General features: G+C 38.2%; 1 protein-coding gene across 2 annotated transcripts in view; it reads left to right on the top strand.

Annotated features, from left to right (window-relative positions):
- The window catches only part of LOC150104679 (E3 ubiquitin-protein ligase SHPRH), a 674,750-nt gene that overhangs the window by 626,263 nt on the left and 21,210 nt on the right, over positions 1 to 27,277 (top strand). For both annotated transcript variants that reach the window (XM_090395874.1, XM_090395873.1), the window contains one exon: positions 9,704 to 9,790. In XM_090395874.1, coding sequence (XP_090252000.1) covers positions 9,704 to 9,790 — 87 coding nt within the window. The remainder of the gene's footprint in view (positions 1 to 9,703; positions 9,791 to 27,277) is intronic.

Raw genomic sequence — 27,277 nt, 5'->3', positions numbered from 1 at the left:
TTAAAGTTTCCCCACCAAGTGTATACTTGGCATCCCATCATTGCTTACCAAATCTCAAAACCTTACACTTGGCAATATTGAACTGACAATTCCGCTTACCTGCACATTCATGCAATCTATTCAAGTCCTCTTGTAAGGCATTAACATCGGCCTGACTGTAAAACAGCTGGATATCACTAGTTAAACCCAACCAAATATCATTAACATACAAATTGAACAACAATGGCCCCAAAACTGACCCCTGTGGCACACCACTGGTGACCTTTCTCTTTCGAAATACTGCACCTCCACATACAACTTTCTGATACCTATCTGACAGCCAGTCACTGATCCAACACAGAAGTCTTATCCAATCCCATCTCTTTCAATTTATTTAAGAGCTTGTCAGTCTATCAAAAGCCTTTGCAAAATCCAAGTACACTACTGTATATGCATCTCCTCTGTCCAAGGTATTTGTCACCTTGTTATAGTGCATAAGCAAGTTAGTGAGACATAATCTACCCTTAACAAACCCATGCTGATAATTACAGAGAATACTGCTATAAACAGAATTGATATATAAAGTATGAAATATAAACAGAATTGACACAGAGGGCACAGCAACAAAGGTTAAAGGTTACAGTACTGCAGAAATTGTCAACTATACAAGTTAGCAAACAAAATGCATGTATGTAAACAAAACGCTTGGCACCAAGCCAAGGAATGGAGTATCTACATATAGTTAAAATTATAACAAATGTTTTTACGACCATACATAAATAAGCAAAAAGGAATTATTATACAACATGCATGCATAAAAATAAAACTTGGCAATGTGATATTTACAAGAAGGTTACATACATATACAAGGTGTCCTATAACAATACATAATTAGTCAAAAAATAAATTAGTAAATAATATGTATGCACAAAAGTTAAGCTAATCAATGCAGCATCTATATATAAACAAAATTACTGCAGCATTTAAGGTAGTACGTAAATAGACAACAATACAAGTTAATAAACAAAATGCATGTACAAAACCAAGCCAAGGAATGCAATATCTACATCTAAATAAGATTACAATAAATGCTATTGCAGTAATTCATAAAGAGTCAAAGAGGAATTATTATACAACACATATGCATAAAAATTAAGTTTAGCAATGTGGTATTTACATATTAACAAAATTACAACAGGGTTACACAAATATACAAGATCAAAGGTCACAGAAATACATGTTTGGTCAGAAATTAAACTAATGAATAATATATACATTAGTACTTAATTCCTGCACACATACAAAACATTATATATTTTGTAATATATACATACAAAAGTTAAGTGAAGCAATACAGTATTTACATATAAACAAAATTACAGTCAAATGTGTTTGTATAAATTAATTCTTTGTAAAAAATTAAAAACATTGTGCAATCTGCCTGAGTGTATATGGTCAGGCCAGATAGGCAAAAATTTCATTCCTCTCTCGTGCAAAGTGCTGGCACTCCACTAGAATATGACAAATAGTGAGATGTGTATTGCATTTTTCACACATGGGAGGGGTCATTAGCCCTCAGTAAATAAGAATGTGTAGGATGACTGTGACCTATGTGGTGCCTAGTGAGAACAACTTCTCTCTTCTGTTTTTGTTGACTAGAATGCTACAAAATTTTACATTTTAATGTCATATAATTTGTATGTTAATTCTTCCTGCCATTGAACAATTAGCTTTGATCTTATAAACTGTCTGTAGTCTGTATATGGTACTGTCAAACAGTACATGGAGAAAATATGAGCTGTTTTAGCAGCTGCAGCCTTATTTCCCTTAATTCCAATGTGGCTGGGAATACAGCACAACTGAACATCAAAATTAAGGATTTTCATTTTGTGAAACATGTGTAACACCTCATAAAGTACTGGATGTGGATTATACATAGGAGAGGAGATAGCCTGTAAAGAGCTCAATGAGTCTGTATAAATTATACACTTTTGGTAGCAGTTTTCTTTTATATGAACAAGTGCAAGCTGAATGACATGTAACTCCATTGTATAATTACTGCATTCAGGTGGGATCTGGTGGGAGATAATAATGTCAGGAAACACAGCCAACAGAGGTATTAGTTCTTGAACCATCAGTATAGATGTCTTGCCTATAGAGAGGCAAAAAATCAGAATGTGCTTCTCTGTGTGTGCATTAAACAATTGGAGGTAGACAGATGATGGAGTATGAGATTTCTGTAGCTGACAGAGTGAGAGGTTGCAGGATTGCGTGCAAACCTGTCATGGAGGGATGCTGTTATGTTTAGTGTAGGCGATGTTGTCAACACTTATACCAACAGCTTGCACAGTCTCTTTAATATGCATACCAAAAGGACGTATGGCAGAGTGTGTGGTATTGAGCTTCCCAGTGCAGAGAAGAGACTAGTCCATGTAGGATGATCTGGGAGAGACTTTATCTTTAGGGCATAATTAAGAGACAACTGTTGCCGTCGAAGTGACAGTGCTGGTTCATTTGCTTCAACATAAAGACTTTGAGTGGGTGATGTGCGAAAGGCACCAGTAGCTATCCGTATATCCTGATGATGGATGGAATGCAATCATCGTAGGTTACTCTGTCTTGCAAAACCATAGACTGGAGACCCATAATCTAGCTTTGAATGTATAAGTGCATGATAAAGATGGAGCAATGAAGCTCAAACAGCATCCCCATTCAGTAGAGGATAGCACGCGAAGAAGGTTCAATGCTCTCTTGCATTTGTCTCTTAGTTCACGAATGTGTGCTAGAAATGTAAGTTTTTTTGTCAAAGATGAGTCCCAAGAACTTGGCTTCCATAGATACTAGAGTAGCAGTGCATCCCATTCTTAATTCAGGATCCGGGTGAAGAGTGCGTTTTCGACAGAAGTACACAGACACTTTTTTCTGTTGAAAACCTAAATCTTAATAAGAGCCCACAGAGAAACATGATCAATTGCTTGCTGAAGCTGTCTTTCAGTTATCCTCATGTTATGGAAGTGGCAGTAAATTGTGAAGTCATCAACATATAGAGCATTGTCTACAGTTAGGAGGAAGCTGTTCAATGATTGAGTTAATTTTAATTTAATAACAAAAAGTGTTCACACTTAAGACAGAGCCTTAGGGAACACCCTGTTCCTGATGATATGGTCGAGATGGTGTATTTCCCACTCTGACATGGAAAATTCGCCTGGACAGAAAGTTTTCAATAAATACAGGAAGGTGTCCTTTGAGAAACAGGTTATAGAGGTCTTTTAATATGCTATATCTCCAGGCCATGTCATAAGCTTTTTCCATGTCGAAAAAAAACTGAAACAAGGTGTTCTTGCTTCAGATGTATTTCCCACTCTGACATGGAAAATTCGCCTGGACATGAAGGTGTCCTTTGAGAAACAGGTTATAGAGGTCTTTTAATATGCTCTATCTCCAGGCCATGTCATAAGCTTTTTCCATGTCGGGAAAAAAACTGAAACAAGGTGTTCTTGCTTCAGAAACGCATCTTTTATACAAGTTTCTAAACAAACCAAATGGTCTAAAGTTGAACGATGTCTACAGAACTCATATTGGAGAGAAGATTGTTGCTTTCTAAATACCAGAGAAGTCTGGCGTTAGCCATTTTCTCTAGTATCTTACAAAGACAGCTGATCAGAGCAATGGGTCAATAATTATTTACTTGTGTTGGATCTTTTCCTGGTTTTGGGATAGCAATGACAATTGACTTATGCCAAGAATTTCGAAAATCTTCCTCTGCAAGTATTCTGTTGTATAATAAGAGAAGGAGATCCATAAGAAGATAATAGATGTCATCAGGCCCTTCTGCACTAGGGTCAGATGGTAGGAGAGGCTTTTTAGTTCCTCCTTAACAAATGGCTGATTGTATGGCTCAAGAACATTGGTAGAAAAATTTAGCTTTTGTTGCTCTTGCTGTTCTTTCAGAATTAAAAATTCAGGAGGATATGAAATTGTTGCTGAGATTCTGGCAAAATATTTTTCCCAGAGTGTCTATAATGGCTTTCTTAGGATCAGCAATAACACTTCCATTATTATCTAAGGTAGACAAACAATGTGTTCTATATCTGCCTTTCATCTTCTGGATTTTATCCTTTACAGTTTTTGGACTGGTCATTTGATTAATGATGTAGTAAACTGATCCATGATTGTTTTTGACTCTGACTCCTCACATAGCGTGCTTTGGCTCGAGCATGCTTGAAAGCTATAAGGTTTGATGTAGTAGGATATCTACGAAATATACCCCATGCTCTGTGTTGATCTTTTTTGGCTGACATTCTGGGTTCCACCAAGGCTTTGGATAGAGTGGAAACCGAGATGATGTTTTCAGGATGGAGGCTGCATTTTTGAAAATTATGGGGACAACTACCGTGTTTGAATAAAAACTTTAGTTTAATATAACTAAAATCTACATTCGACGTTTTGACCTTTATGTCAAGGTCATCTTCTGGAGCATACAGTTATACACAGAAAACAAGCTACACTACAATCAAACTGGTTTGTTGAAGTTACTGACCAACCTTGAGGATCCTCTCCTCCCATTAGTACATCCTGGAGTCAATTGCATTCGCTGCACCTGTAACTTACCGTACATTGGTGAAACAGGACGGACAATCCCTTACACAAGAAAGAACACATTAAATATAACCATTATGGTGAAGCAGGCCTCTCAGACCACGCACTCAACACCTTACACCAAATCAACTGGAAAAGCACCTGCTCTTTACACCGCACAAAAACCTGGTACGAAAGGAAATTTAAGGAAGCCTGTGAAATCCTGATAAACCACCCAAATATCAACAACAAAGATGGCATGAAAATTCCAAGGATCTGGATGGCACACATTCAGCCTACCTAATATATAAGATCCAGCATAAGTCAGGACTCTAGCCAATCTTCAGCTAGTATTAGAAACCATTCCATACCAACTGGCTTGAATGTACATTATGTTAATATATGTATATAAATAGATACTTGTTGTTGTGCCCAATGTATTTCTACAACCAACAGATAACACTAATAATAGGACTCTAGCTTTGATGTATAATTTTTTTTTTTCTTCCACCAGAGGTCAGGCCAACAATTGTTGTAGCGGTTGGTCAGTAACTTTAACAAACCAGTTTGATTGTAGTGTAGGTTGTTTTCTGTGTATAGTTGTATGCTCCAGAAGATGACCTTGACATAAAGGTCAAAATGTCGAATGTAGATTTTAGTTATATTAAACTAAAGTTTTTATTCAAACACAGTAGTTGTCTCCATAATTTTCAAAAATGTATTCGGATCACCGTGTAAGCTTAAAAGAAAGGAAACAACATAAACTAAATTATTAATTATAAAAACTTGAATTAATAACTACGTATATTTCAGCAATGTTACATTACCATCTTGGTATCCGTGTGAGTGAACATGGTTCCTGTGAAGACATTGTACAGAAAACAGGAAAATGATCACTTCCATATATGTTCTCTTCAATGTCCCATGTGAGCAGTGGAAGAATGGAAGGGGAGCAGATTGTAAGATCAATTGCAGAATATGAATGGGTAGGCATATGGAAGAAAGTATCGAATTTATTATTTAAAAGAGGGGGGGGTATTATTAGTGTTGGCACTATCCCACAGAGTATTGTGACCATTAAAGTCACCCATCAAAAGTATGGGTTCAGGCAGTTGCGAGATAAGGTTATCAAGATCAATTTCATTTAACTCAGCAACAAATTCCTAAAGGTCTTAAGTACCTTTAGGAACTTCCTCATTGGGTCTTAAGTACGTTTCCTGTAGACAGAAACAGAAAGGTTTGTGTTTCTGCAACATCTTGATATCATAGATATTTTGGAGAAACCTACAACAGTTCCATTGTAAAAATTTCCTATTGGTTTGATTTTATAGATTTGTCTTGTTTTCGCAAGGTTGAGGGCTAACCTTTATCAGCTGTTTTGGGGAAGTATGGCTGGCCAGTGTCCATCTCTTCCTCTGATAGCGTATTCAATACGTTTGATGTGGTAGGGTCAGTTGCTAAGTTTAGTTTACTTTCACTGAGCACCGAAGTATCCATTTATTCTGTAGGAGTATCTGGTGGTTTATCATTAAATGATATCTTTGCCATTTTTTTTTGAAAAGGGGTTTTCATTGAGTAGGACCATTTTTGGAGTTGCCTCTGGAGTAAGGCCATAGGTCATGTGATTGATGTGCTCAACAGAGAAGTACTCATGATCATAAGATGCAGGTATGGTGAAATTATCAGATGGTGGAACAGACATTTTCTCAGTGGGTTACGGATGTACATTCTAACAGGACAGCTGAGATATCCTGCTTTTACAGATGTTGGAGGCTTAGGTGTATCAAAAGTGAGGATGATGTTCTTGGTTGGAACCAGGTGACCATCCCTATGTATCAGGATGTGCCTCACACCCGTCACTCCTTGATCTTTAAGTTCTGAACATATCTCCTCTACAGGAGTTGAGTATTTTATGAGGTGTCACTGTAATTTCTATTCCACCCATTGTTGTTGATCTCAGTAGTTTCTCAGAATGTTGCTGACAACATGTTTCCACAAGGACATTACCAGAACGCAATTTCTTAACAGTTTTGAGAGGTCCTGCCAGTCCTTCTAAACCCTTCTGAATAAAGAAGGGTGACATTTTCCCTACTGGTTTTCCACCTGTAGCATGAATGATTAAAAATGTTGGTACATTTATATTAGTATCGTTTATCTTTTGTTTCTTCTGTTTACATATGCTGCATCTATAGTATCAGTACTTGCTTAGGGGTCCCTGAAACATTTGAGGATGAAGGATTCATGCTCAAGGAGTTTTAGGTTCGGCACCAGAGCTCCCCACCCCAGGGAGCCACACATGGATGCCCACTGTCCAGCATGCAATGACTGCACTCAGGAGTGGAACGCCAGGGCTATCCCGGACACTATACCAGCACTACAGCAGGCCTATGATCCCGACCCCGGACCATGGAGTGAGAGACTTACTGCAATACCGTTTACCCTTGCAGGCAAGCCCACTTGCCGATTGATCCAGGCTGGGCCATCCAGGGCCACCCATCTTGCCAAAGTAGTGCAAGACTACCAGGATTCCCCCCCCCCCCCTTTCTGGATGTCCACAGATTGCACTGCTCGGCAAACATGGTGGTCTGGAAAAAAGGATAGTGAAAAAGACTTAGGAGAAGTAGAGCAAAGAAAAAGAGGAAGAATGGAAAGGACCAATACCATCACTGGGAGGGCCCCTTCACCACAAACAGGTACCCCACATGGAGGGGAGATTTTCCAAATGACAAAGACGAGGAGCTGTTGCTGGAATTTGCAAAAGGAAGCGAGAAATAGGTTCTAGCATGGACAGTAGTGGTATGTGCCAACAGCGAATGATTTTAAGATGTGATGGGATATGATCAGCTCTGCAGGATAGTGATCAGTCCCTTGACTCTATGAAGTTCGAGTGATACAGATTTATGTAATTCAATACCGCTCTCACTTACTATATATATTATTATTATTATTATCATTAGACACCTCCAGGGAGTCCAAAGACTCATCAAGGGAGGGCACCTCCTGTCTCAGCCACTCAATCCACCAACTGACTGCAACTAAACCAATGCCATCTACTGCCGCCTACCACCACTAATATTTCCAAAGACAATCATAAACATCCATGCTAACGGCGGGATTCGAACCTGCACCCTTTTGGCTGGAGAGCGGATACGCTAACCACTCGGCCAGCCAGGCTGGCTACAACCATGGGAAAGGAACATGAGGATAAGGGGTATGGAGGAGCTGCTGTACAAATTAGGAACTTAAAAATAGAAATGTAATTGCATACAACACAATAATATATACATACATATATATATCTCGCTTTTGAAATTCCAAAAATTATGGATTAGTGGTGCCATCGAATACATGTTCTTTTTGTTTCTGATTGCCAAATAATGGATTTTATCAACAGCACAATGGAGTCTGAAGACTCATAGCAGGAAGCCCCACCTCTCCTCCCCTTAAACTTGCTTGCCAACAGAGCACTCATCATCATATCCGGTCTGGATATGATGCATTTGATAATCTCCACACAAAAAATTTAGTCTTGCTCTTGCTAATCACACCCTTACACAACTCCAAGGGTTGGCCACCACCACCACATCCATATCTCATCAACTTCTTGCATTGCAGTCCCATCAATATAATATGCAGCTTGTAATTTCTTTAGCTCAAAGTGCATAAACATAGTTTTCCACATTAAACTGAACATGTATCAAGACCAGGCAGTCTTGACTTGAGAAACTGTAAAACATGAGGAATCTTCAGTCAAGAAGGTGTATATGTGGAACTACAAGGCAGGTGATTCTTGATGCACTACAAACATCCTTGGGAGGAAGGATGTTTGTAGTGCATCAAGGATAGTTAAGGGTCATCAAGAAGAAGCAATATTAAATTGTACACTGAAGCCAAGGAGGGTTAATAGGGTAGGAGTTAGATGGATTAGTAATATTAATAAGCATGAACTGCAAAAGAAGAAAATGCCTAGGAGGGTATATATAAGAAGAGAGGTGACGAGCATGGCAAGAATAAAAAATCAGATTACAAGAATAATCTAGCCAAGCAGGTGAAGGAAATACCAAAGAGTTTCATTACGTGGAAAGTAAGAGAAAGAATGACTATGGAAGATTAACCTTAATGGGTGATGATGGCGACAAGATAAGTCAGCATCATTATTGGTTTTACTTAACCTGTTGTAAATTGCTCACAAAATTGTTCCATTTATCAACATATGAAAGCTTCCATTAAAATCACATGTGAGTTATATTTAATCTGAATCATACCATAAAGTTAAAAATCAGAATGGTGAAGCCAAAATAATAATTTTCCAACTCATTACATTGTAGAATAGAAAATTGAGACTAAGAGAATAAAATAATTATTGTTGTCCACTGAGCCTAATTTTATTTTTGTAGACCAGGTTTTAAATACTATTGAAGAATTAGTATCCTAAAAGTTTGAAGTAGTAAAGTGCAGCTGAGAAATGTTGAAGCAATTAATGAGATAATGGAACATGAATTGTTGAAGCAATTCGTGTTCCATTATCTCATTAAAATGTTTGTTCTAAAATGAAAAGTCAGCAAGTAATAATAAAACTACTTTAGTATCATTGGGTGTTTCTTCATACAAGTGTATATTTAAACACATCTTATTTGCTTGCTGCATTTTTAGTATTCATGTTGTTGGAATTATGCTCATTATTTATTTATCGTGTTGTACACAGCAGGTTTAATTAAAATTAAAATCAATCTTAGAGAACAGAACAGAGTATATAAAATATAAGAGTTAAACCATTACACAAAGTAGTCATCATTTATGTCCAAATCCATCAGCCGCCTTTGTTGATATGCTCACTAGATCAGGGAAAGTTTGTAAGCTGCATTCATACATAATATGAGTCATTGTTTGAATTGATACTCACAGTTGCAAACCAGAGTTGAATTTATGCCCCGGGAGTTCGTTCATGCTGCACTCCTGCTTTGTCCAGTTCGAAGATGGTTAAGTGTTCACCAGATGATCGCCTAATTGGATCCTTTATAACTTTCTTTGTCAAACAGGGTTGACACTCTTATGCTCATTGACTTACAATAACAGAGTCGTGATATATTTCAACCTTTAAAAATAACGTTTATGTATTTAGGAATTTTTTTCTTGTATTTTGCAGTGGCAAGATGTTCTAGATGTCATCGAAAAGGCTTTAGAAGAGAATGATATATCTTATATTAGCCTCCATGCTCACAATAAATTTCAGGTAGTAAAATTAAAATAGTTTCTTGCTGTACATAGTAATATTCAACTTTATTTAATTACACATACTTCTTTGGGAATATTTTGTGAATTGCTTAAATTACCTAAATAAATACTATCGTGTACACAGTAGTATTAATTTAGGATATGGGAAAAACAAAAGAAATTAATGAACACAATGATAACAGATTGATACTTAACCAATTGATGGCACTATTTGGGAGTAAATGCAAGTTTTTGTGGCCTCTAGGGAAGGAGTGGGGAGGGGGCAGTCATCAGTCATATGATGCACACACACATGCAAAAGGGTGACTGTAAAATTTCCCACAGATGTAGTGGCCTTGTCCAGTCTTTAATCTGTTTAGCTGACTCCAGGGGTGTTGAGATAGATTGAATCCTGGACAAGGCCAGGATTGTCCTCATCACATTTGGAACTGTGATGAGGCACTTGTTTGTAATTTATTCCACAGTCTTCACCACCAGCCCTGGGAACCATCATCTGGTATTTCCACAAGCCAGATGAGAGGCAGAGAGCTTGAGGTGGAGATATATCTTGATGTATAGGAAGATTCATGTTATTTCTGATTTTATTTCTTTGTTGGTAAGCATGGAAATTTGATGTGGGAAAGAAGAGGTAGATCTTAAGGTACCAGAGATAGTTTTCATTGTTATATTAAGCTGTGTCCACAAAAGTCATGTAGTGACTTCGGCTCCAAACTGTTGAGCAATACTCTGCTACTGGGAAGACCAGAGCTAGGGCTGCTGTTCTAAGTGTTGAAGCATTGCAATCCCAAGTTGTGCCTGCGATTAGAGTTGTAGAAGTTTATTTTTAGTTTTCTGTGTACCTTGTGGCTATTTAGGTGAAAAGCTGAAACAACAGTTTTGCTGGGGTTAGGGGATAACTTTAAAATTAGTTTTTCAGTGAGGTTAGATCTTTGCTCAATGTGTACCCAAGACTTTGAATGGCGATTGTTGTATCATCACCACAGATAAACTTTTGACTGGTTGTTTGAGGGAATGTCATTTGTGTAAGAATTGAATAGAGTTGGTATGAGGACAGATCCCTGCAGCAGTCTGTCCTGGAGGATAAGAGTTCTACTTTTTTTGTGAATTCAAATGAACCTTTACTTTCCTATTAGAGAGCATCTATTTGAGTAGTTTTTGAATTTTTTTGGCAGCTTTATACGGTAAACTTTTCTTCCCTATGATGGTAGCACCTGTTTTTTATATCCAGCTTCTGTGTGGGTTTTGAAGGCCAGCACCTGGTTGCAGGAGATTCTGCCAGGTCTAAAATTAGCCTGTTCATCGGGTAAGATGACTTCTATTTTTGAAGAAATCCTTGAGAGGATAATCCTTTCAAAAAGTTTTGTAGGGCAATGGTTGTTAGGGCCTTTCTTGTAGAAAGACTTATATGCTGGTTAAACATGATAACTAAATGCTTAAGGTGTTGAAAGTTTATTTTTCACTTGGTTAGAGTATAATAAATTTAGTTTAATCTTTTATTCAAGTGTGAGCAAACAAAGTTTGCGCCTGAAAGTATCTTCAGGACTGGGGTAAGGTGGAGCAAGCTACCAACACTCCTATCTCACTATCTCCCATAATGCAAAACGCATCTCCTTGCGGATATGTCTAATGTTATGCATTAAGGGACATCTTTCTCAGAAAGAGAACATTTTCTCTAAATCCAGAGTAATTTATTAAAAAAGGGTGGTACACCATTTGGCAACTCCTATAGGTAGAGATGACCTGCTAATGCTTCTGCCCGGTATCTCCACTTGGGCCTGGCTCCCACTGAAGAGACCTCAATAAAGGTCGAAACTAGTCTGGGTTGTGGCCCTTCCCTTAATGCATAACATTAGACATATCCGCAAGGAGATGTGTTTTGCATTATGGGAGATACTGAGATAGGATGTTGGTAGCTTGGTCCACCTTTGCAAGGAGTTTCCTGGTGTTGTACCACCTTACCCCCAGTCCTGAAGATACTTACAGGCGCAAACTTTGTTTGCTCACACTTGGATAAAGGATTAAACTAAATTTATTATATTAAATACTTAAGGAATTGACAGCATACACTAGAAATATAAATTAAATCAACTTTAATATACACTTTCCGATATTTCGGCAACGTCACGTTGCCATCTTCATGGGAACTTAAGATAAAGACACGTGCACACAAGTACTACATAACAGCAAATGAGAACCGAAGCTAGGAAGCTAACGTTTTCCTAAACTCCTGATGGTGCCCCCCTGGCAGGCTATATTGGTAGTTCCTGGTCTTTGGGCTGAAGTTCTTCTGATAAATGTTTCCCAAATTTGGGGCAGTCTCATGCATCCAAATTTGTTGAGGTTTGGCATGTTCCTAAGGGCTGAGGCTGATTCCATGAAAAGTCTTTCATATTTGAACTTGCTGCGGAGTATTACTGTGGCTTTCTTCCACCTTATTCTGTGGCGAGTATCCAGAGCATGGTCTGCAAGCCCAGTGGCTGTACTGGTGAAATCGGATGTAATCCTTGTGTTCTGAGATTCTGTTTGGCCAAAGTAGGACAATTTACAGCTGCTAGGGACCTGGTATACACCAAGTAGATCTAGGGGAAGTGGTTGGTCTTTAGTGGAGCGGATAAGGGATGCCAGTTTTCTATATGGTCTGTAACAAGAGGTCAAGTCATGTTTATTTTAGGATTTTGTTGATTTTTTCCGAGGTGCCTCGGATGTAGGGAATGGTGGATTTAGAGTAAACTTTTTTGTGAAGGCGGGGGGGGATAACTGGTTTTAGTATTTTTTGGATTTTTTTTTTGTGGGGGGATAGCCATTGGCTGAGAAAGTGTTAAGGATGTGATTTAGTTCAGTATTAGGGCTTGGTCATTTATTTGAACAGATTAGTTTTGCCCTGTTGAATAGTGTCTTAATAACTTCATATTGTTGTGAAGGGGGGGGGGTTGTTGGTGAATGTATCTGCCTGTATGGGTGGGTTTTCTATAAACTGAGAAAACCAAGGTTCCATCAGGTTGGCGGGTGACTAGTGTGTCTAGGAAGGGGAGGCTATTGTTTTTCTCTTTTTCCAGGGTGAACTTGATTCTAGGGTGTTGGCTGTTTAAGTGTGTTAAGAAGGAGAGGAGTGTATCTGGGCCACGTGGCCAAATAGCGAAGCCATATGGTAAGTTTTTGTGGGGCAGAGTTTAAGGCTTTCTCTTCAAAAGTCTCCATAAAGAAGTGAACCCATAGCTGTCCCCTACGTCCATTTTGACCATAGTTGATGGCATCGATTCCCCCACTTACAAACTAGCTAAATATTTAGCCAAAGTGCTCTCACACTATACTGGCAATGCACCATCACACATAAAAAACTCAGCCCACTTCAAAGCCAGTATAGAAAACCTTACACTCCAACATAATGACATAATGGTCAGTTTTTATGTCTCCTCCTTATTCACAAATGTCCCCCTCAAAGCAACCTTAGAGCTAATCCAAGCTAAATTTCCTCCCGATATCTCAGCCCTATTTCAGTTCACAATGAACTCAGGCTATTTCATTTGGCAGGAAAAATTCTAAGTTTTAAGTTTTTTTCGTGACTTCAGGGGGCCAGGAGGTTACTTTTTTAAGTAGGATTTTTAATTTCTTAACCTGTGTTTTTGTGTGGTTGTGTTCTAGCGGGATATAGGTAGCGCGATCATGAAAAAACTTAAACCTTTCTGCTCCCCCCCCCCGAATATACAGTTTACCAAAAATCCACAAACCCAATTCCCCACTCAGACCTATAGTAGATGCCACCAATGCACCTTGCTAACTCTTTGACCCCCCTCACTGGTCTTACCTCATCTTATGTAAAAAAACTCCACCCATTTTAAAAACTTAATTGAAAATCTTACTTTAAATAATACAGATATATTTGGTCAGCTTTGATATCATCTCTTTGTTTACAAATATTCCCCTAATTGACACCTTAACACTCTTAAAAAACGTTTTTCCTTCTGATATCTTACAGCTATTTTCCTTTGCCATCAACTCTGGTTATTTCTCTTGGAAGAACAAAATCTATAAACAGACAGAGGGAACTGCCATGGGTCCCCCCCCCTTGCCAATTTCTATATGGAAGATTTCGAAAAACGAGCCATAGACTCAGCCCCACTCAAACCTTCTATCTGGCTAAGATATGTAGATGATGTGATCTCTATTTGGCCTCATGGCCCAGACACATTAGACTCCTTCTTCAGTCATCTTAATAGCCTACATCCAAGAATCCAGTTTACTATGGAAAAGGAAAAGAACAACTGTTTACACCTTAGTCACACGCCTGCCTAATGATACACTTGCCTTCACTGTATACAGAAAACCCACACACACTCCCACCACCAACCCTCACAACAATATGGCATCATCAAAACTCTTACTAAGAGAGCCCACAATCTTTGTTCCAGTGGAACCTCCCTTACTACTGAGCTAAACCACATACACAACACTTTCCTCTCCAATGGCTACAGCGAACACAGTATCAAAAAAATAATCAGTTCCTCCCCCATTCCCCGTCCTTCTCGTCAACATGATTTTAAAAATGCCATCACCATACCCTACATCCGTGGCACATCTGATAAAATAGCCAAGATACTAAAAAAGTACAACCTACACAAAGCATATAAGCCCTACTGCAAACTTGCTACCCTTATCCGTTCTACGAAAGATCAACTCCCTCCTCTCTCGCTGCCTGGAGTTTACAAAATACCCTGTTCCTGTAAGCTGGCGTACTTTGGACAGACAGGCAGATCAGCATCCATCCACCTGGAGGAACACAAGTCTTACATATGCAAACATAACTATGGCCATTCAGGCTTGGCTGACCATGTTTTGGACACCACCCACAGAGTATCATGGAAGAAAACCACCATGCTCCACCACAGCAAATTCAAGAAAGAGAGACTTTTCTTAGAAGCAGCTCTCAGAAACCAACCAAATCTTAATAAATACGGTTGCATTAAGCTTCCGAAGATTTGGGAAACACTCATCACCAGAGGTCCCACCTTACATTCTACGCCACCTACTACCGCCCTTAGAGGGCGCTCTACATAGATAGGACTTTAGTGTCACCCACATGGTTGGGCTTAGTATTGTAAGATTTGTGTGTGCGTGTTACATTAATTGTTTCTGTAATCCCCGTAGATGTCCTAGTGACTAGGACGAAATATAGGAAGTATTAAATTCCATTTTAATTCTTTTTGAGTGTTGTAAAAAATCCATTAAGCTTACACTTTTTGGATGTTAACTTCACTCAGTCCAGTTTTTGGACAGCCCGGTTTTTCATCATCCTCAAGCATCTCACAACCACTTTGAAATTGCTTAAACCACTCGTAACGTGAGAAAAGGGGTGATATGATCGAATGTCTCAATCATATCACCCCTTTTCTGCCTATCGACCAATTTTTGCAACCCACAAATCTTCAACCTATTCTCATAAGGTTTATTCTGCAGACCTGCTATCATCTTGGTCACTCGTCTCTGGATCCTCTCCACTTCCCCATCACGAAGAAACCCTGGCGCCTATAACTGGGCACAGTAGTCCAGATGGGGTCTTATCAAGGCTCGATACAGAGGAACAATAACTTGTTTGTCTCTGCATGTTCAAGTATTTTTCAGAAGCCAAATCCCCAGCCTCATCAATCTCCTAGAGTACGGTTCCACCAATGTGATATACTGCTGCTATTCACCCCAAAATGCATAACCTTACAATTTGCCACATTAAATTGACATCCATTTTTCCTAGCCCAGTCCTCCAAACTATCCAAATCATCCTGTAAAATTTTGACATCCTGTGTACTCACAATTGCTCTACCCAACTTTGCATCATCAGCAAACAAGTGAACACTTCCTCTCAGATCCTTTCCTATATCATTGATGAACAAATTGAAAAGTAGTGGTCCAAGAACAGAGCTCTGCAGCACACCACTAGTCACAACTCCTGAATAAACCACTCTCTGGTATCTCTCCATCAACCACCTCCTATCCATCTCACCAACCCTATATCCATCCTCATCTGCTCCAGTTTACTGATTAGGGTTCCATGTGGTATCCTGTCAAAGGCCTTGGCAAAGTCCAGTAGTATCACTGTAAACCCATTACCCTTATCCAGTTCAGCCATCACTGTGTTATAAAACGTGAGCAAGTTACTGAGGCATGATCTACCCTTCACAAAACCATGTTGTCCCCCCATACAATATCCCATTTTCATCTATCCAATCCTGTATTCTTTTCTTGACTAATTTCTCTAAGACCTTCACAACGATTCCTGAAATGCTAATCGGTCGGTAATTTACAACAGCAGTCTTGGAACCACCTTTATGCAGTGGAACTATTTTCCCTTCTTTCCACCCCCTCGGGACTAACCCAGACCCGACACTCAAATTAAACAAAATGGTCAAAGGTACTGACAATTCTTTAGCCGCTTCACATACGACACGAGCTGGTATACCATCCAATCCCACAGATGTATTGACATTGAGGTTATGCAATAGACTAAGCACCTCCACTTCATTCACCACAATTCCCGTATAATCTACTAGTTCATTCATTTCTGCAATGTCACCACCCAGATGATATATTCTTGCAAAGTGCTCGCTCAGTAACTCAACTATATCAACTGATTCAGATACCTCCCTACCATCGGCATTCTTTAAAATCATTCTGCCGTATGCATTTTTCCTTTTACTTGCAACATATCGAAAAAACTGTTTAGGATTCTCTTTAGCCTGCATGGCCAATGTTCTTTCGTAATCCTTTTTTGCTTTTCTTACCACACTCTTTACCATTCATGTGCCTGCCAGTCACCTTTCTCCTTAAATTCCCTCCATAGTTGTTTTTTTTTTTTGCAGCTCAAGCTTAATGGTGTCATTCATCCATTTAACCCCTACTTAATTTTTTATTCGGACTCTAGGTATACAGTCAGCCATTGCTTCATGCAAACACTTCTTAACCGCCTCCCATGCACTATCAACTTCTAGCCCTTGCAGTTGTACATGCCATGGCACTGAACCAATCAAACTAAGCTTGTCATACTTACCAGCCTGATAATTCCACATGTACCCTGTCTTAATTGTAAATTCCACACCTTTAGCCACCTCCCAAGTCAAGACGCTATGATCACTCTCACCAATTGGTGGCAATGTGGTCATATTTGTTACAGCCAAATCCTCAGATGTAATTACTAGGTCAAGCACTCTCTGACCCCTAGTATTTTCCATTACATGCTGTCGCAGATAGTTATCCCTTAATAACCGCATAAAATCCAATTCCTTCCTCCCGTGTGTCCTCTCCTCACTCCAATCAATACGACCATAGTTGAAATCTCCCATAATAATTACCCTCCTTCCACTCATTTCTTCTATTTGCTTGTGCATACTGTCTCCACAATCTTTTCCATCACTTGGTCTATAGCACCACCCAATTGTATATTTTGTTCTGCTAGCCACAATCTCACACCAAATGGCCTCAAATGCTCTTTTCTCTATCCTGCAATTCAACTTCTATTCTCCTTGGCTGCAGCTCATCAGCTATCATCAACAATATTCCTCCCCCCCCAATTTATTCTCCCTGTCATTCCTGAACACACTATACCCATCACATTCAATCCCACTAGCTGTATCATCTACAGTTAGCCATGATTCACTAATGCCAATAACCTGTGGTCTGGAAGTGCCAACCATGGCCAAAAACTCTTCCTTCTTGTTCCTAATACTCCTAGCATTAGTGTACATGAATTTAAGACCTCCATTAACCCCATTCCTACCTTGATGCCTTAAATATTAACTATCCCATTCTGATTTGTTGTCCTTATTTGCTCAGGCATATTATACTCATTCATACATTCAACTGGCTCTCCCTAAGGTCTGTATATCTACCCCCCCCCTTAATAAATCTAGTTTCCCTGATTTTGCACATCCACTACATTCAGCAACACTTTCTCAAGTCTCCTTACACCGTATTCATTCAAATACAAGCCATCCATCTTATATAGATCCTTTCACCCATCGAACTCACTCCACATGTCCACAAATTCCACACCACTCATCATACATAACCCACGCATAAAGTCATTTGCAATTATGGCCCTCCTTTTAAACATTTCACTGTCATACCATGGCAAATGACTAATCATCCTAACTCTCTCACTCTTTTCTTTTGCTACCTCAAACAATTCATTCAGGTCCTCTATCATTTCCATTTTATCTCCTTTCAAATCATTTGTACCTGCCACAACAATCAATTCTTTCACCCTTTCCTTTTGTTCTCTAATAGACTCAGTTACATCTTTTATGGTTGCACCAGGTTGGTACGATTTTGTCAAATCCTCTACTAACACACCTCGTACTAATAATTTTCCATACAATATATATATATATATACCTCGCTTTTGAAATTCCAAATATTATGGATTTGTGGTGCCATCGAATATATGTTCTTTTTGTTTCTGATTGCCAAATGCCAAATAATGGATTTTATGGACAGCACAATGGAGTCTGAAGACTCATAGCAGGAACCCCCCCCCCCCTTAAACTTGCTTGCCAACAGAGCACTCATCATCATATCTGGAAATCTATTACTCATTTGATAATCTCCACACAAAAATTTTAGTCTTGCTCTTGCTAATCACACCCTTACACAACCTCCAAGGGTTGACCATCACCACCACATTCATAGTCTCATCAACTTCTTGCATTGCAGTCCCATCAATATAATATACAGCTTGTAATTTCTTTGGCTCAAAGTGCATAAACATACTTTTCCACATTAAACTGGAACATGTATCAAGACTAGGCCGTCTTGACTTGAGAAATTGTAAAACATGAGGAACATTCAGTCAAGAAGGTGTGTATGTGGAACTACAAGGCAGGTGTTTATGATAAGCTTGGGAGGAAGGATGTTAGTAGTGCACCAAGGATAGTTAAGGGTCATCAAGAAGAAGCAATAGTAAATTGTATACCTAAGCCAAGGAGGGTATATAAGAAGAGAGGTGACCAGCATGGCAAGAATACAAAAATAATCTAGTCACGCAGCTGAAGGAAATACCAAAGAGTTTCATTACAGAAAGTAAGAGGAAGAATGACCATGGAAGATTAACCTTAATGAGCAACGATGGTGACAAGGTGACAGAAGTAGATAAAATGGTTGAGTTATTGAGTGACGACTTTGCACGGGTATATCTTCCTAGTGAGGTTACTGCTTTAACCTATGAAAACAGAGGTGGATGAATGGGAGGTCCTTACGATGTTGCAGAATCTCAATGTAAATACAGCTGTCAGATTAGATTGGATATCAGATAGGGTTGTGCAAGAGAACTGGTAATGCCTTTTACTAAGCTGTTTAATTTAAGTCTCAGCTCTGGTAGAGTTCCAAAGGAGTGGAAACAGGGCAAAAAAATTCTATTGCATAAGGGAGGTTCTAAGAATGCAGTACCAAATTATAGAACCAATAAGTATCTCAGGCATGGTAAAAGTACTGCAAATAGGCCAAAAAAAGAGCATTTGAGAAATGGTGGATTAAAATGATACTGTATGAGGAGCAACATGGCTTTGTGAAGGTCAGCCATGTCTTAGTAATTTACTATCTTTTTATAAGAGAGTAACAGCAGAGTTGGATAAAGGAAATGGCTCCATGATAATTGTACTGGATTTTGCAAAGGCATTTCACAGAATATCACATGGAACTCTGTTACACAAATTAGAAAATTAGGAATGGATATGACACTGGATAAGAGGGTGGCTGCTTTACAGATATCAAAAAAGTGGTATATGGAGGGGCAAAAACAGGTAACTGTGGTGTACCACAAGGTTCAGTGCTGGGACCACTGCTGTTTAATTTGTACATAAACGATATAGGAAATAATCCGAAAAGAAATATTCAGTTGTTTGCTGATGATGCGAAATTAGGTAGAGTAATAGTTAATCAAGGCAATGTGGAGAGCTTCCAACCAATTTAAATAGGTTGTTAAGTATGGGCAAAAAAATAATGGGTATCAGTTTAATGTGGAGAAATATAAAGTTATGTATTTTGGGATAAATAGATTACAAGCTGTGTACCACTCCGATTGAATGTACTTCATCTATTTCCTGGAGTACATTTAGGGGTACTCCAGGAAATAGATGAAGTACATTCAGGGGTTGTGATAAACAGAGAGTTAAAGTTTAAAGGACATATTGCCAAGGTAGCCTATAAATTCTTGTAGATGAGCTTATATGTTGACATAGCTATAGTTCGCCCACCATTTGTAGATCTCTCCTTGGCATTTTGCCAAGAATTGTCAATTCATGCTGAAGGGGAGAAAGAAATGAAGGATGTACGAATTGGTCGCCAACATGCGAAATCACGTGCTTTCTTGTCTGTTGCTGTACTAGTACTAGCTTGATTTTTGCATTATTAATTTGTATGATGGATCCAGTTCTGTTGTTAAACATTTCAGTAGCTCTTGGAAAAAAAAAAAATATTGAATAATGTGCTGACATACTGCGAAAAAGAATCATCTCCTTTCTCAAGTCATAAAACGTGCAAGTGCAATTGTGGGCATATCGGGGTCGACTGTTAAAAGAATTCGTAGGGAATCAAAAGGTGAAGGTAAGCCAAAATTTAAATCTCCTAAAAAAAAGCGCCAGAGTAAAGAAAACCATCGAAACCATAGCTTTGAATGCTTTTGATGTAGATGTTATAAGAAGAACTATTCACGAATTTTATGTGGTCGAGAAAAGAGTGCCAACTGTTCCAAAATTGATTTCTGTGCTTAAAGAAAAAAATTCATTTTCCTTGGAAAAGAGAAACTTTAAAGAAAATACTTCATGAAATCGGATTTTGTTTTAAAAAGTCCCAGAATAAAAGGAAACTTATCATGGAGCGAAGTGACAGTTTTATCTAGAACGCAGTATTTGAGAGCAATAAGACATTTCAGGGAGGAGAAATGACCAATTGTGTATCTAGATGAAACTTGGATTGATAGTAATTTAATTTATGGAAAATGTTGGCAGTCTAAAGAAGAATGTGGAGTGCTACAAACAGGAAATGCCTCGCGGCACATAATAATTTTGTGTGCGGGTGGAGAAATGGGTTTTTTACCGAATTAAAACTTACTATACAAAGCCAATTACCATAGGCAAATGAGTTCTACGATCTTCGAAAAGTGGGCAGAAGAAACACTGATTCCAAAACTTCCTAAAAATGCTGTTGTTATAATTGATAACACTTCATATCACTCTATTCGATTAAACAAAGTTCCAAATTGGTCTAATAAGAAGCAAGTTCTTATGGATTGGCTCTCTGCAAATAACATTTCTCATTCCCCCAGATATGTGAAAAATTGAATTGCTTAATTTGGTCAAAAGAAACTCGCCCACAACTAAACTATTTAAATTCGACATGATGCTCAAAGAGCATGGATTTCTAGCTTTGAGGCTACTACCATATCATTGCGATATTAATGCTATTGAGTATGTTTGGGCAGAAGTGAAAAGTTTCATTCGGCATTGCAACGTAACTGGAGATATTGACATGTTGAAACTTTTTAAGCTTTCAGAACAGGTATTTTTTTCCAACCTATTTTTTTTTTGCATGGGTTTGTTAATTAGTTATGACTTGTTGTGACAAAAGAGTCACAACAAGTCATAACTAATTAATCGGTTTAGGACATTAAAGTGTCTCAGTTCTCTCAACTGTAAGTTTAGAATATCTAAGTTCATTTGAAAAAATTTCTGTTTTTCTGTATAATTATTTTTATTTTATAGAAAACTTTCTTAAAAATAAACTTAGTTAAATTTTTGTTTTATGCTATACCTTTTTTTAATTTTGTTAATACTCTACGTACATTTTTCCAACTGTTATACAAGCAAAATAGTTACACTTTAAAAACTACAATGTTCGTAAAAGAAAAGCTAAATTTTCCAACCTGTAATAATAAACAAACACATCCCAGAAGACAGATCGATTACCCTATTATCAGAATGGATTCTCCTTTTTCTGACATGCGCAGAAGTGTCGAGGGACCTCTAATCGGTGGGCGAACTATACTAATTTTTTAGGAAATGACAACATAAACTACATATTTGGTGAAGCAGGCCTCTCAGATCATGCGCTCAACACCTTACACTAAATCAACTGGAAAAGCACCCGCTCTTTACACCGTACAAAAACCTGGTATGAAAGAAAATTTAAGGAATCCTGCGAAATCCTGATAAATCACCCAAATATCAACAACAAAGATGGCATGAAAATTCCAAGGATCTGAATGGCACACATTCAGCCTACCTAATATATAAGATCCAGCATAAGTCAGGACTCTAGCCAATCTTCAGCTAGTATTAGAAACCATTCCATACCAACTGGCTGGAATGTACATTTATAATCATGATGTTAATATATGTATATAGATAGATACATAGACTTGTTTTGCGCCCAATGTATTTCTACAATCAACAGATAACACTAATAATAGGACTCTAGTGTTGATGTATAATTTTTTTTTTTTTCACCAGAGGTCAGGCCAACAATTGTTGTAGCGGTTGGTCAATAACTTTGACCTTGACATAAAGGTCGAAACGTTGAATGTAGATTTTAGTTATATTAAACTAAAGTTTTTATTCAAACACGGTAGTTGTCTCCATAATTTTCAAAAATGTATTCGGATCACCGTGTAAGCTTAAAAGAAAGGATTCAGATCATCCATGGAAATGATACCCACAACTGCTGCAATCAGTATGGTAAGTTAAAGATACGTATTTCCCTCTTGATCAATCGGCTGGCCTTTTTAAAGAGATGCAGATACAATAACCTTATTCCTGTTTGCATCAGGCTAAAAAAGAAATTTATGTCTGCTAAAGCACTCCATATTTATGACTGCACAGAAAAAGCAATGCTCAGAGAACAGTTCCAAACAGCCTGCCAAAACCTAGCAATATCAAAATCTGGTTTCAAAATTGTAATCTGAACTATTGAACTATATTAATCCAGACATTCTACAAGTACTTGAAAGAATTACTGACAATTTGGCCAAATATACCCTGGAAAAGAATAAAGAAAAACTCAAGACCAAATTCCACAGTTTGAAACAACAGCAAAATATGGTGGCCAATCACAGGAATCCGTCCAATCAGGAGACCTCCTCCCCAATGAACAACAAACAAGGGAGACAAGAAGCGACCAACCACTGGCAAGCAAGAACCATGTGAACAACCTATCAAACCACACCCTGAACAGGGTAACTACCCTACTGAATAAAGAACTTAACTACGCAATAGCACCTAAAAAGGTAAACAAATTGGATTTTATCAACCATATAGAAAGAGGCATCAGGTCCCTACCTAACAATATAGCCGATAAAATACGATTAGAAACTAGTAATATCCTGAACATTAAGAAAACCATACAGAACAATCTCACAAAAACAGAACTAGCAGCAATTAAGTCATTAAAAGCCAACCAAGACATAATAATAACGAAATTGGATAAAGGCAATGCCACTGTTGTCCTTGACAGGTCAACATACGTACTTCAAATGAATCAACTAGTAGCCGATAACAACACATATAAAATGGTAAATTATAACCCAACAAAAATAATAAAGGATAAAACAGAGAAGCTACTCAAATCCGTAACTTCTTGGCCACCAGACATGGTTAAAAAACTCAAACCCCACTATGCAGAATATATGGGGTCCCGAAAATACACAAACAAAATGTGCCCCTTCGACCAATTGTGGAAGGAATAGACAGCCCCAATTACCACTTAGCCAAGAAATTAGCATCAACACTCAAGGAGTTGGTAGGTCATTCTCCTTCATAAAGAACACACAACACTCGACAAAGACGACTTATTATTCCGTTTCGATGTTTCTGCCCTTTTCACAAATGTCCCCATCAATGACACAATTCTCCTACTACAGAACAAATTTTCGCCCGACATTATGGCCCTCTTTGCCCACGTACTACAGTCAGGTTACTTCATGTGGAAAAACAAATTTTACCTACAAAAAGAAGGTACAGCCATGTGCTCACCACTATCCCCCCCCCCAATCGCTAACTTCTACATGGAAACCTTTGAGCAAAGGGCTCTTGCTTCTGCCACGCTGACCGACAGTCTAGCTTAGATACACTGACGATGTGTTCGCGATCTGTTGCACGGGCGACAAACGCTAAACACATTCTTTAGCCACCTGAACAAACAACACGAATGCATACAATTTACCATCAAAATCGAAAATCAAAACTTGCTCCCGTTCCTAGTCACACGTCTTCCTTCAGGCAGTCTATCCTTCATGGTCTACTGAAAACCAACACACACGGGCCAATACATACATGCTGATTCATACCACCACCCATCACAAAAATATGGAGTCATTTACACCCTTAAAAACAGAGCTACAACAATTTGCTCTAACCAGCAAGCCCTGAAACAAGAACTAAAAATCATCAGTGACACATTCATAAATAATGGCTATAACAAAAATACTATTAATAAAATACTCCATAAAACAACAAAAACGAATCTAGATTACAGTAAAACCATAGCCATCCCATACATCAAAGGGTTATCAGAAAAAAATCAACAGAATCCTACAACATTATAACCTCAATGCCACCCACTAAACTTAAAACCATATTCAGCTCCTCTCCTCTCATTGGCACATTCTGGAGTCTGTTGCATTCGCTGCACCTGTGACTTACTGTACATTGGTGAAGCAGGACGAACAATCCCTATACGTAAGAAAGAACACATTAAATATAACCATTATGGTGAAGCAGGCGTCTCAGATCACGCGCTCAACACCTTACACCAAATCAACTGGAAAAGCACCTACTCTTTACACTGCACAAAAATCTGGTATGAAAGGAAATTTAAGGAAGCCTGCGCAATCCTGATAAACCACCCAAATATCAACAACAAAGATGACATGAAAATTCCAAGGATCTGGATGGCACACATTCAGCCTACCTAATATATAAGATCCAGCATAAGTCAGGACTCTAGCCAATCTTCAGCTAGTATTAGAAACCATTCCATACCAACTGGCTGGAATGTACTTGATGTTAATATATGTATATAAATAGATACTTGTTGTTGTGCCCAATGTATTTCTACAACCAACAGATAACACTAATAATAGGACTCTAGCTTTGATGTATAATTTTTTTTTTTCCCACCAGAGGTCAGGCCAACAATTGTTGTAGCGGTTGGTCAGTAACTTTAACAAACCAGTTTGATTGTAGTGTAGGTTGTTTTCTGTGTATAGTTGTATGCTCCAGAAGGTGACCTTGACATAAAGGTCAAAATGTCGAATGTAGATTTTAGTTATATTAAACTCAAGTTTTTATTCAAACACGGTAGTTGTCTCAATAATTTTCAAAGTATTCAGATCACCGTGTAAGCTTAAAAGAAAGGAAACAACATAAACTAACTTATTAATTATAAAAACTTGAATTAATAACTACCTACATTTCAGCAATGCTACATTGTCATCTTGAAGGATCATGAAGTAATGATATGTGCATGCAGGCACTCACACTAAGCAAATGAGGCTGAAGAAAAGTAATTGAAGTCAGTCCTATAGTTGCCCTCTAGGAGGCTAAATTGGGTTTTCTTGGCCGTAGGGCTTCCCAAATTTGGGACAGTCTCATGCACCCAAATTTGTTGAGGTTTGGAAAGTTTTTCATAGCTGAGGCAGATTTGAGGAATAGTCTTTCTTACCTGTACTTGCTGTGGTGTAATAAGTGGCCTTCTTCCAACAAGTTCTTCATCGCAGCAAGTACAAGTACGAAAGACTATTCTTAGAATTTGCCTCAGGTCTGAAAAACTTTCCAAACCTCAATAAATTTTGAAAGCATACATTCTAAGATCATCAGCCCAACAGCCATGACAACCCAATTTAGCCCACTAGGGATCACCGTTTAAGACTAGGACTGACTTTTGTTGCCTTTTTTTTTTTTTCTGGCCTAATTTGCTTAGTGTGAGTGCCTATGTGCACATATCATTATTTTCTGATCCCTAAAGATGGCAATGTATCAGTGCCAAAATATAGGTAGTTATTAATTAGAGGTTTTATAATTAATAATCTAGTTTATGTTGTCCTTTTAGAAAAAAAATTAGAAACTAAGCCTATAAGAGGAACAACTAATGATAAAGAAGTTATTCTTTTTTATTAGGCTCTGATACGTTCACATCTAGTCTCCTGGGAATGAACATTCCACAGACACCTGACCAAGATGGTGGGGGGGGGGTCTGTGGTTTCATCTGGGATATTCCTTAACTAAAATTTGCTACAATTTTTTTCCAATTTTAACTGATAAATTATTTTAATTAGTGTATCCATATGAATAAAAGAAGCATAGTGGATAATTTTATGCTGTTTTGGCATTGCTTGCAAATTTATTAAAACTATAAAATTATCCACTATGCTTCTTTTATTCATATGGATACACTAATTAAAATAATTTATCAGTTAAAATTGTAGCTATTATACAGGAACTGCATGTGAAAAGATGCTATGGAAGAGATATAAGGAGACAGGTGAAGAGTAGGTGCATGAAGAATATAAGACACAGGCCAGGAGAGTGACATGAGGATAGATTGAGGGTGTGTGGATTGCAGAAGTTGGTTGATAGGACAAAAAGAGGGGATATGATAGAAACATTTAAGTTGCTTAAAGGGATTTATAGGATTGATGCTGGGAAAATGTTTCAGCACTTGGCTAGAGAGGTTATCCCTAGAAGTTGAATAAAAGTGTGATTAGTAGGGGGGGGGGGGGAGGACTATATTTTTTGTTTGGAGAATTGTGAATGAGTGGAATAGGTTCAAGGAGAGGTATGATAGATTGTATGGATAGTTTAGATCTCCCATGATGAGTGTCTGGACTCCATGGAGATGCTCATACAATAATAAGAATATCCTTTGCCAACACTGTCACTCTAAATTATCCTGCAGAAGCTCTTTATCTTTAGTAGAATTCCTCAAACCATTCTCTATATCATTAATGCACACCAACTGCAGTAACCCAAGTACAGATTACTGCAGCACACCAGTGACTACTTGATTTTCTTTTCATTTAATTCCACCATATACTACTCTCTCTCTGTCCCGAAACAGACAAGAAATTTTTATTATAATGGGTGGTGTTTGTGATCACCACAGCTTTCTCTGCTTTGGTTATAGTGAACTGGTTGGTTGTTATTTCTAAGGATTTTAGGGCATTGTCAGTTAGAGATAACTTTGTGGGAGGAAGTTTATCTCTGAGTATACTGAGGATACCTCTACTCAGAGTTTATTAGCATTATTATTAGAGTTGGTGGTTAGATTTCTTTCAGTTTTATGTAGGAAATCCAGGTATGGAATTCTTTTAAAGCATAACGATGCCCTTTTGTAAATACTGAAGTTTGCAGGGAGGACGTCCAGATAAGTTGAGAACCCATCTGTTTATTGCCGGGTTTACCTTGGCTATTTCTTGCTTTTGAGCAAAAGAGAGTCAAACTTATAGGTG

This window comes from Typopeltis vanoorti, chromosome 7 (assembly GCF_054136105.1).
Source record: "Typopeltis vanoorti isolate ZY-2024b chromosome 7, IOZ_Tvanoo_1.0, whole genome shotgun sequence".
Classification (NCBI taxonomy): Eukaryota; Metazoa; Arthropoda; class Arachnida; order Uropygi; family Thelyphonidae; genus Typopeltis; species Typopeltis vanoorti.
The sequence above is the reverse complement of the archived record's forward strand: the minus strand, read 5'-3'. Positions and strand labels throughout refer to the sequence as shown.